Here is a 12,226-nt window from a genome sequence, read left to right as displayed (position 1 = left end):
CTACCCATGTGATTGCCCTGCTCGCCACTTCCTATCAACTGGGTGAGAGAGTCTGCATTTGAACTTTAGAAACTCCGCCCAAATGGAATTACATGTTCTAAATCGTCACCACCTTTTCATTGCAAATGCTTCACCAATATCTTTCAATCTTCTAAAGCCAGTGCCTCCCTCTTCAATAGGAAAACACATCTTACTCCATGAGCTCCAGTGGTATCTCTGTTTCCCTTCACTTGTACCCCAGAAGAATCTAGACACGTACCTCTCTATTTGTAGAAAAATAGACTTCGGAGGTTCCATAGCAGCCAATAAGTATACTGGTTGTGATTGTAAAACATGCTTAATAAGGACTGCCCTGCCTCCGACTGATAACAATTTCCCATGCCACCCTTCTGTTTTCCTCACTATCTTAGATACAGAGTCACTGAAAGTCGAAATCAACCTCCTGCCAACATAAAGAGGACAACCAATATATATGAGAGGAAATTCTCTGTGTTTGTAGCCAGTGATATGTTTAATCCTTGCTAGATCATTAGCACAGGTGTTTGGTTTAACTAGAAAGCAATTCTTGTCTTCATTGATCAATTGTCCTGAGCAATCTGCATATTTCTAGAGTTGGAGCTTCACCAAGTTCAGAGACACCTGACATCCTGCTGAGAATAAAATTCTTAAAAGTTCAATCCACTTTTTAATTTGTTCAAAGGCCATAACGAACCCATTTTGGTTGTTTGTTTTAGGTACGACGTAGTGGTATGAAACAATTCAAACACTCATTCAAATTCAACATGTTTAAAGGGAGATCAGTCAATCTAATTTCTGCTAATAAAATTCAACGAATAAAACACACACAAAAAAAAAGAAGAAGGAAAAGCTAATGGTCTTGGAAAAACCAAGATGGTAAATTTTATCAAGAAGGTATATGATCCAATCATACAGAGCTCATTGTGCTCTACTGCTATCTCAGAAATTCATGAAGGCAGTAGTAAAAAACCAACCAAATCCACAGAAAAAAATATGTACAACAACATTCAAAATAGTAGTAGGTACTACATTAGCTAGCTGTGTACCAGTACAAAAAAAGAAGATAATAGTGACATTTAACTTGATCAATCTCTGGTGGCTTAGTGATACCCAATTGGTGCTGGAGAGTCCTTCAGCTGTTGTCCCTGATAATGAATGTCCTGCAATCAAAGCCATAGAAATTAGTTAGTCAGGACTTAAAAGCAAACATCAACCATATTTAATTAGAGTTTGCTATATAAACAGTCTATAACTGTTTTGTGTTGCTCCACTTACAGATGCAAAGTGGTTGACATCACGGTGATGAGCCTCGTCAGCCCTAACAACCAAGACAACATCACGGAGAGTGGAGTCTTTAGGGAGACGCCAGTAATCAATGGCAATAGCAGGAGCAGGGACGTTCTCAATGTTACCCTTGTCCAATTCCTTTAGGAACTCAGTGTAGGAATGAATAGCCTCTTCTTCCAAGTATCCAACGATACGATGAGCCAACTTTGGAGAAAGAAGGTAAGTGACAAAGTAGGCGTTGAAGAAGACGCCTTGCACTGCAAAGACAAGTGCACGCTCGTACCAATTAGGCTTGGCTACTTCCATGAAAGTCATGAGGTGCATCCTCTCATTTTCAGCTTCTTCTAACAGTGTTTTAATCCATCCCCCACTCTGTTCGAATCGCCTCAGTGATTTGCAGTGCAACAACATTCCTCCTACCATTCCAGGCACTGCAGCCACTGTTTCCAACATCATTGCTCTACAACCATATCTCCTCTGCACCACATTAATTATAACCCAACACAAATTAATCTCCAATAGATCTCATGCTAATTTTCATTAGGTATAGAAGGATTTGTGGTAATAATTAATTCCACATACATAATATCATTCTTGCCCATCCGATGCTTGATTTTCAATGATAAATAGTTTTAATATTCAAGTTGACTACATTTCTTTATGTTGATAGCATAAAGAAGAGCTATTCTTGAATCTGGATCTATAACGGAGTAAAATTACTTAAAACTTTAGCCATCCCTTCGTTTGTTTTTTCTTTCAATTAAAATCTACCACAGAAGCAACTAGTACCAATTTTATTTCTATTAAACTATAAGAAAACAATCTAAATTCTTCAGAAATGGCATTAAAAGCTTTTTCTTTTAAGAGCTAGCCAAATTATTATTCCAAGATCCAAAGCCAGCATTTGACCATAAATTCCCAAATTTGTTTTGAAAAATCTGATTTGGGTGAAGTTTGGTTTGAAGATGAAATTGTGTTTGGACATCAGTTTTCAAAACATATTTCCCAAATTTATTTTGTAAAAATATGAAACACGACTTATACCCACAAGTTTTAAAAACTATCACAAATACCCAATAGTACCATTATCAATAACAATCATTATATTATCGCAAACCATAGTCTTGAACATGAATAAATTTGGTACAAAATTATCATTTTTATAATGAACTACATGATACACTATCAGATGATCGAGAAGACGAAACAACATTGTTACAAAATAATAAATGGTAGGCTCTTTTATAAAATACAAAAGTTTGGGACAATTTTTAAAAAATCTAATAGTGATATTTTGGCCCAAAAGATTTAGGATTTGAGATTTTGCCAAAATGTAAGCAAAATCTATGGCCAAACATGTGTTTGCCAAATAAAACCCAAATAAAAGATAGAGTATCACAGCCTGAAATTATTATTATTATTATTATTATTATTATTATTATTATTATTAAGGTCTAAGCAATATTCCAAAATTCTAGGAAATGTGACTGATAATATTTTCTCTCTTCTAAATCGGGCGAGACAAATTTGTTCTGAAAAATAACATCATATTCAAAGAACCAGAAAACACAAATAACAAGAAAAAGAATAACTTAAATACCTGAAAAAATATATCAGTGGGGTATCGAAGGGACTTAACAGTCCAATAAGCGAATTTGTCCAAGAAAGTGGTCGGCGCGTGGTGTTTCGTCAGATCTATTGATAAATCAGCCTTGTACGTCTCCCATGGCTACATCCCACAAAATTAATAAATCCACCATTAGTGACAAAAAAGAAAAATCAAATTCTCTAAAATCTCAACAAAAAATTCAACAAGAAAAAATATCAGAAAATATGTGAAAAGCTAAATTAAACTTACCCTAAAGCAATTCCATTTCCATTCAGTACCATCCTCTTTAGTAACCTTTGAAGGCTGAACACCCCAATAACTCACTACTGATTTTTCATCACCACCATCACCGCCGCCGGTTGCGGCGGCGCTTCCATTTTCCGCTTTCTTGTCGTGCTGCTTATCATTCAAAGCCATAGAACTAGCGCTGCGTGAACCCATCACCGGAAAATGTCTAACCCATGTAACCACTGCTTTCTCCGACGGATTCGCCGGAACCCCATGCATGAAACCGGCGGCGCTACTCATAACTCCGGTTCCGGCATCATTTCGAAAAATTGCAGTGGAGAAGTAACGTGGACCCATGTGACCCAACACAGTTCGGGTCATCCTTGTCGCTCCACGTGTCATCATCTTTGATAACTCCGATCAAAATTCAAGAGTTGCAGGAAGTTTGGAAAGAAACTTGGGGAAGAAGGCAAGAGGTTTTCTTTGCTGTAATATTTCTGTTTTCTTTGTTTTTTGTGTTGTGTGAAGGGTTTACGAAACATGCTCCTTTTATATAGGGTCAGATTTTTATATTCTCACTTAATTTTAATCATTTGTTTTTTAGTTTTTGTTATACGGTTGGTTCGATCAAGCTTCGCGTGAAGACTGTGTGTGGGACCAACGGTTACGTATATTTTATTAATTTTATGGCGGAAATTAATTTCTTTTAGTGTTTGAGATATTTTTGAGACGTGTGGTTCCGAAAATTCTGGAGAAACCTGAAATGACTAAAATGAACCGTGACACAACTCGAAAATCTGAAGTTTATTGATTTTGTTTGAGTCAAATCAAGTATATTGGATATGACTTGAAAGTCAAAGTCATAGATTGAATATTAACAACAAAAAGTTTTGCGGTGTATGTTTGCTCAAAGTATGAGTTCCTTATACCAACCATTATTATACGTGTAATTTCTGATTGACATGCATTGATATTTACTTCAGGTATGAAATAGAATTTGTAAATAAAATTACAGCAACAACAAATCTACTGAATTCTCACAAGTAAAATCTGGGAAGGGTGTTGTATGTACGGACTTACCCCTATTTTGAAATGGCAGAACTACTATTTTCGATAGACAATCGTCTAAAGAAAAGATGAAAATAAGTTGTGGTAACAAACAGTAACAACAACATGATATTAAGTAAATTAAAGCAAAAGATAGTAATCAAACAGTAGGTAGTAATAGCCATCTAAGAATAAAAAGATACCATTCTAACATTAATACTACCAGTATGGGAAAAGAATGCTCGACTACCTATTAACCTTCTGCTCTAATTCTCGACCTCTATACCCTCCTATCAAGGGTCATGTCCCCGTAAGCTTAAGTGTTGCGCTGTGTCCTGTCTAATCACCTCTCCCCAATACTTCTTTGGCCTACTTCTACCTCTCCCCATATCCACCAAGGCCAACCTCTCACGCCTCCTAACTGGGACATCTATGTTTCTCCTCTTCACATGTCCCAACCAGTGGCAGAGCCAGGATTTTCATTAGGGAGGGTGGGATCAAAATATAAAGAAATAAACTCACTAAGAAGTCAAGGGGTGTCAATACATAGTATATATACATATTTATTTTTAAAATTACCTAGCTACACAGTATAATTTTCCGAGAAAGGGGTGTCGGACACCCCTTGAGTGCATGTGGCTCCGCCACTGGTCTTAACCATCCTAGCATCGCCTCCCACATCTTATTCTCTATAGGGGTAACTCCCACCTTTTCTCGAATATCTTCATTCTTAATCTTATCTAACCTGGTATGCTCGCACATCCATCTCAAGATCCGCATTTCAACTACTTTCATCTTCTGGACATGAGGGTTCTTGACTGACCTACACTCTGCTCAATACAACATAGTTGGTCTAACCACCACTTTGTAGAACTTACTTTTAAATTTTAGTGGCACATTTTTTATCACACAAGACATCGATGCGAGCCTGCAATTTTATTTGTGAATAAAATCACTTATCTAATTCAGTAGTGAATGTATGGAGTATAACTTTATGTTCATCTAAACTAAATATTTTTGACACAGAATATTAATATGTACTATGTGATAATAGCTAAACCTTTAATTGAGTAACTTTCAAACTAATAATTTTAAATATAAAATGAATTCAATGCTAAGCACTTTGAAGGACGAACCCGTTGAAATTAAATCCATGTGATTAAAGGTGATAACCCGTAGTTTGGTTTTACTTAGTTACATAGTTTAGGCGAATGATTTTGATTAAAACTGCATGCATCTTAAAATTAATGTGTCAAATAAAATGTAAATGCTGATGAAAACTTAATAAATGTATAGTATGGTCAATGGTGGTCAAATCAAATAATACAAAACTCCAAGGGCATTTCTGGAAATTAATGGCAATAGTAACGCAACGCAAGTAGCTTTTTGGTCAATTTCGTGTTTTGCTTCTCTTTTTCTTTGGAAAAAGAACGTCTTGAGGAGCAAGTAATAGGATGTTTCGTGAAGAGCAAGAGTTGGTCCAAAGTCATTGAATCATGCATTTGCCATTAAGCTAAGCACAACTATTATTAATTTTTCTTTATTAAGCACAGCTAGTTTCAGTACTATATTTGGTAATTTCTTATTCGTAGTTGCCATAATAAGACAGAGAACAGCCAAGAACAGCCAAGCACCCAGAAACGGATATAATTATGCCACGTCATTGCACCTGTCACCAAGAGATTCTTTTTAGTTTTCTATTTTCTACTAGTAATGGATCTAGTATCATAGAAAAAAAGAAATAAAATTAAATTAAAACTCCACCTATTATATTATATAGAGACTTGGGTGAGTTGGGCAATATGTCGTATTAACTTGATTTGGCAGAAAGACCCTCAAGTTATGTAAATGTGACTTTCTTCATTAATTATCATTAGTGGGTGATTGCGATTAATAAGTGCATAGTGGGAAGTTCTGACCCAGCCTCAAAGTTTTAATTATTACACATTGATCACCATATATAGATAAAATTATTTTCAAAAATACAATTTTTTTTCTCCAAAATCCATTCTCTCTCATTCCCACCCTCTTCTTCCTCTTCCTCTTCCTGCACCCAAATCTGCCATTGTTATCCATTTTAGCTTGTGTTTTTTCTCCATTTTGCGCATAGAGCTCCACTCCACTTTTTCCCTTCTTCCTTCTTTCCTCTCAAAACCATATTTTTAGCTCCTTAGCAGTCAACTCCATTTGGCAAGGGAGCTCGAATTTGTCGTTTTGGGGGTTAATTTGGCAGTGCATTAGATTGGAAAGTACTTCTAAGGGATATTTATTGTCCTCGGATCAATTGGTCAGTGGTCAAATCTCTTCTTCTTCATCATTATTGTGTAGTTTGAGTTCTGTAATTTTTAACCCAAGTTTATAATTTATTCGTCGCTCGACTATTGATTTACAATAAACCATTATTAAACAGACCTACCCCAACCATTGGTTTATAATCAAATCTTTTAGATCTGATTAGTAATAAAAGAATATATATATATATATATATATATAGCAAAATAATTGGACTTGAAATTCTGATATAAAGCTGACAGTATCCATTGTTTTTCGTAGCAATGCTACATATTCCGTCCAGTTCAATTTATGTGAATCCATTTTACTGAGTACGAAATTTAAGAAAAAAGATAAAATTTTTAAACTTGTAGTATAAAATAATTTTGTGTGGCTATAAATCATTACATAAAGATAAATTATTTTCAAATAAGAAAAAATGTTATTCTTTTTGGCACAGACTAAAAAAAAAAATAGGTTCACATAAATTGAAACGAAGTGAGTATAATGACCGATATCATCACTAAATGAGGTCAATTAACATGCTCGCTGAGGCAGCTGCCCATTACTTACATGCTTAGTTTTTCTCCAACAAGGGAAAAGATACCTTCTTTGTTCATAAAAATAATGATAATTTGCATACGTATCTGGTGTTGTTCAAGTGAGGTACGAGGCCCGGTATAAAAATATTTACGACAGAAGAAGCGGATAAAGTAGCGGATGAAGGTCTCAGTAAGCTTCAAATGTGGAGCAACAACAACACCACCACCACTATCAATTTTAGAAGTAAGGATTTAGTCATTCTATAACATACAATGACTTAACATTGTATTATCGGAGTAGACTTTGAAAGTATAATAAATGGTGTGATTAATAATTTAAAACTTTACTTTAGAAATAGAACATTTCATAGTACTATTAAGGATTGATAAGAAATAAACAATTTTATAATGCTTATTGTTTGCTGTTTTATTTTCAGTTTGTTCTTATTTTGTTTTACTGATTTTTGAACACATTATTTACCCGTAAAACGGTACAATTGAATTTGTTGCATGGTTTATAGACAAGCGTACTGATTTTATCCAAAATAATAAATAAATAAAATTAAAAATAAGACTTAGCGTTAGAATCAAAGCAAATGGCAAAGCCTGGCTCCGGGAGCAATACTTCCGAGGACAGCAGTAAGAGCAATATCAAACACAAAACTAAAGTTATATTATTTAGCTTGAGAATAAAGTATAACATAAGTTTTGCCAGAGATTTCGTCCCTTGCAATGGTTATTGAAGCCACTATTTATAGCTCTATCTAGGGAACAAGATCCTAGGATCAAGCCCCTCTTGAATGACAATAAAGGGAGGCCATTGATGAAGGTGTAACGGCAGGCCATGAATGCCAAAATTATCTGCAATGACTGCCTATTTAATATTAATGAATATTCTTTATTAAATGCCATCTAATGACAAACATTCGTTTTGCCCCCGTTGATTATGCTCCGTTCGGGATCTATCTGACACTAACTGCAGTTGTTGCCCCCGGTCTCGGTTATTACTCGACTCATCTTCCGTCTGTCTTCGTTTTCACGTGTCATGCAATTATTCGATTATTTAATATAAACTAATTTTACCCTATACAGATAGTCTCCCTGCTTTTTGGTGGCACATCTTTGTGTTATCGGAAAGTTGGTAAAGATTCCTTTCTTGGCGGAATTTTTTTTGATCCCCTCTGAACAGTCTCTGATATTTGATAAGACGCACGTCTCCTCGCATTTAATACCCCGAACACGTGTTGCCCCACGATTCAACAATATTTTCGCCGAATCTCGAGGTAATCATTACCACGATTTTAGCTGCGTATATCTTTACTTATACGTACCATTTTACCTCATTCACTTCTAACAACTTCATAAGCTCTTTTATCCTTTTTGCACTTGACTTCCTTCTACTTTCATCTCTCTCTCTGATCTTCTTCTAAGGACTCTATCATCTTCTTACCATTATGGCTTCTTTTACTAAATCTTTCAAGAACTCCGGTCTTCTCTTCGGTGGAGGCTCGAAGAGAGGCAAAGATAAAGAGGTTGATGCTGATGCTGATCCCCCCACGATAAGCACCATCATACCTAAACACCTGAGTACCGCCAACGACTTCCAAGAGAAGTTTCCCTCTGCAAACCCTCGAACTTGGGCTATTAGTAGGTATCATTCTTCTATCCGCCCTTCCAGTATTCCTACTGTGAAGGAGGATTGTGATTGCCATGAACTAAATATCATCGCTCCTGACTTGGTAGAGCAGGTTACTTTCACCAAGAATGGTTTTACGTATGTTTATATGTACCCCTTCACTTTGGTCTCATTTTCATTGAGCGGGGAACTTGACCCCGTGATCTTGGAATTCTGCCATCGGTGTCAGGTTTGCTTGGCATAAATAGACCCTTCTGTATGGCGAATGGTGGCTAGTCTGTGCTGGCTATGCTTGGAGGCGTGGGAGACCTTTTCCCTGGCACATATGATGAACCTCTACTCCTCCAAAATCTTCCATGGGGGAGTGATAAATTTTAGCAAGCGTGGCCACCATGCTTTGCTTACCAGCATGGATGATGACAATGACCGTGGGTGGATGGAGCGATTTGTCATCATTGCTACCAGGGATATCATCCCGGACATAACTCTCTCTTTTCCCGAATCTTAGAGTCGTTCACGTAAGTTTATAATCTATCTCTTTCTTCGTAAAAGCTTGTTCCATGTCATTGCTAACCCTTTTACTTTCGTTATTTTAGCTACTCATTGGACACCACCACGGGTTGAAGGCCTGGACCAATAGGTTCAGAAGATTCTGGATATTACTACGCCAGATACCCGTCGGTGGAAGGAGTTGGCCCCCAAATACGGGTGGAAGGCCAAGAACCATCGTAAACAGATTCTTTCTACTTTCCGCCTCTGCATATACATAAGCAAACTTTGCTAACTGTACCTTTTTGTTTGATTCAGGACTCCCGCAAGGTTTTGTTACCTGCCCCGATGTCGAGGTTTTGACTGATCCTGCAGAGGCTGCGAGGTTGTTGCAAGAGGCTCTTATTCGGAGTGGTGCCCTCGGATCTGCCTCCGGTGCAGGTGCTCCCTCTTAGAGTCCCCAGCCAGAGAACAACCAACCAAAAAGGCAGAGTTCTTCCTCGGCTTGGAATAGAAATAAGAAAATAAAGAAGGCCACGCCCGAGCCGGTCACAACCACTATGGTCATTGATGATGACGGGGAAGCTAATGATGAAGAGGATCCCCTTCAACGGAGACAACGATCTTCATCAGCTCAACATAATGCTCAATCTGGAGAGCTCAGAACCCCAATCGAGGGCGAGGTCCAAGTGCTGTAGGGAGAAATGGATTTAGTAAAGAATGCCGATTCTCCCTTTCCGGTCCCAGTTGTTGCTTCCAGTCCTATGAGGTCGAATACCTGGCCTCTTCTGCCTTTGGTTGATGAGCAACCAATAATCAGCACTGCCTTTGTCGCAACTGCTTCTCAACCCATAACATCATCAGCTTCATCTCCCTCCACACTAGCTGTGCCTTCATCACCAGAAACTGTTGCATCTCCTCCACCGGCCGCAAGTGCCCGAGAAGAAGATGTATCCCCTCCCAAGTCCCCTGACCATGGGAATTTAGGGCACAACTACTCACCCCCTTCTCCAGATCCCCGAGGGAGAAGGAGCGTCACTCCCTCGGTTTCAAAGAAGTGCCATCTGCTATCCAGGCCGGTAGAGCTTGCCAACTATCTAAAGCCGCTGGCTTCAAAAAAAGATAAGAAGAAAATACTCTCTCTTTCAGGAGAGTGTATGTTGAATAATGCTATGCATAATGCGGCAGCGGTACTATACTTGTTCTCTCACTGTTTGTTTTTATTCGTCTGTTATAACAGGGTTTCTGACTTTGATACAGGTTTATAGGCAACTTCCTCACTTCCGAAGACCTTCAGAGATTGATCCTTGATAAAGAAGGACTCATGTCCGAGCGGGATCAACTGTTGGCCGAGAGGAATCAACTCGCTGCATGCCTCCCTGTGCTAGAGGCAAAGGCTGCTAAAACTATCGAGCTTGAGGCTCGGTTGCAGCAAAGTGAGCATGAGGCGATGACTCATAGTCAAGAAGCCACTCAGCTACATGCTCAACTTTAAGATGCTAAGTCTAGGTGGGCTGAGTCTCAAGATGCTGCTCTTGCTGCTACCGAGCACGAGTCTGCCTCCATTGAACGAGCAAATAACTTGGAGGCAGCCTTGAACTCCACAACTGAAGAGGTTGATGCTGCCAAGGAGAAGCAGGATCGGATGGAAGCTGGTATAAGAAGATCATGGATCAAAATAGGATTCACATATCTACAATCCGTGATCTCGATCTTAGCCTTGGTTCCACGAGATCCGAGCGGGATGGCCTTTTGGTTGAGGTTGACAGGCTCAAGGCAATGCTCCAGCACCAAGGGGATTCCCCCATCTTTGAAAAGACATACTCTATGTACCATATAAGGAGGAAAACCTTGGAGGAGGCCACAACAAGCATTATTGATATTGATGATGATATTACCAAGGCCTGAGCACTGGAGTTAACTGCTCGAGAACGTCTCCTGGCTCGGTCCGACATAACTGGACCTTCTAGTACTGGCACCGAGTATTCGGGGACTGAGGAGGAACTTGAAGAGGATGCTGATGAGGGCCAAGATCCTGCACCGGCAACAGATCCACCTACTTCTCCCAAGGGCGTAGATGACTCTCTTCCTCGAGTTTCGGTGGCGATGAAGTTTAGCTTTTTCCTTTTTTCTTTTGTTGTTTTCCCTTTGTATTTTTGCACTTATGCCGTTTGGCATGTTTGATAAATAAAAAGGACTTTTTGTTTAAGCATTGCGCAAAGTTCATTCTTTTTGCGTCGAATTAGGTAAGGCTTCAAATGTGTTTTCTTCCGATAGCTTTTGGGTTCCGGGCATAAATTCTTCCGTAACTAACCCTTTACTATGTGGGTTTCATAAGAGAGGGCCCTCTTATGTTTACGGTGCTCTTGGAGAGGATGTCTCTTGTTCATTCTGTCACTAGCATTTGAAGTTTTTAGTAAACTTTCAAATGATAAAATCAATTCATCGTTTGGACAAGAAATAAGATAAAAACAAAATGACTTTATTTTATTCCTTCTATCTTTAAAAGTACATAAGCATTTGATTGCTAAGAAAAAAAGAAATTGCCAATACATGTGGCTAATTAGTACAACTTGTTTATACGGGGCTAGCCGTGCAGTCCCCGGTCCTATGAGACATTATTGTTCCCGAGTCTCGCAATCCTAATTTTTGTGGCAATCATGTTGTCATATTCTTATACTATTCCCCCCAGTGTTCGAATGCAAAATATGCGAATTGGAATAATAGAAGTCTTGCTCATTTGAAGAAAAACATTTGTGAACGGTTGGATAATCTTTGGTCCGATGACAAGCTTCGTTTTCCGTTAGGAACTTCGCCATCGAGCCAAATACTATCTAACCATCCCATAGTGGCTTGTTGTTTTAGTGCTTGACATTTAAAGGTCTTATCATTGCTGATGATGCTCCCTTCGTAGTATGCTTTCCGTTGATGCCTCGTTAAAAACCTTGCCAGAAAAACTCGATTGAGACAAAAATTGGTCGAAGGGAAAAAAAGTGTAGCACATACTTTCAGTATAAGTAGGATCCATCGGCAGTAATACCTTTTTAGGTGAGTCACGTTCCAGTTGCTTGGAAATTTGACTCCATCTTGATTCTTCTA

The 12,226-nt window shown here is 38.4% G+C and overlaps 1 protein-coding gene and 1 long non-coding RNA gene across 2 annotated transcripts; one reads left to right on the top strand and one right to left on the bottom strand.

The window, feature by feature from the left end:
* Positions 1-877: 877 nt before the first annotated feature.
* Positions 878-3,697, bottom strand: LOC104110383 (ubiquinol oxidase 1, mitochondrial). The gene is made up of 4 exons (XM_009619864.4): positions 3,164-3,697; positions 2,906-3,034; positions 1,294-1,782; positions 878-1,178 (listed from the first exon to the last, which is right to left on the bottom strand). Exons 1-4 carry the CDS (start codon positions 3,545-3,547, stop codon positions 1,119-1,121), a joined length of 1,062 nt encoding a protein of 353 aa, XP_009618159.1. The 5' UTR covers positions 3,548-3,697; the 3' UTR covers positions 878-1,118.
* Positions 3,698-5,999: 2,302 nt separating this feature from the next.
* On the top strand, positions 6,000-7,417 carry LOC138896878 (uncharacterized). Its single transcript, XR_011410379.1, has 2 exons — positions 6,000-6,476; positions 7,123-7,417. It is a non-coding gene; the product is annotated as an uncharacterized lncRNA (long non-coding RNA).
* Positions 7,418-12,226: the final 4,809 nt, after the last annotated feature.

Source organism: Nicotiana tomentosiformis, chromosome 8 (genome assembly GCF_000390325.3).
Source record: "Nicotiana tomentosiformis chromosome 8, ASM39032v3, whole genome shotgun sequence".
In the NCBI taxonomy this organism is placed as follows: domain Eukaryota; kingdom Viridiplantae; phylum Streptophyta; class Magnoliopsida; order Solanales; family Solanaceae; genus Nicotiana; species Nicotiana tomentosiformis.
The sequence above is the reverse complement of the archived record's forward strand: the minus strand, read 5'-3'. Positions and strand labels throughout refer to the sequence as shown.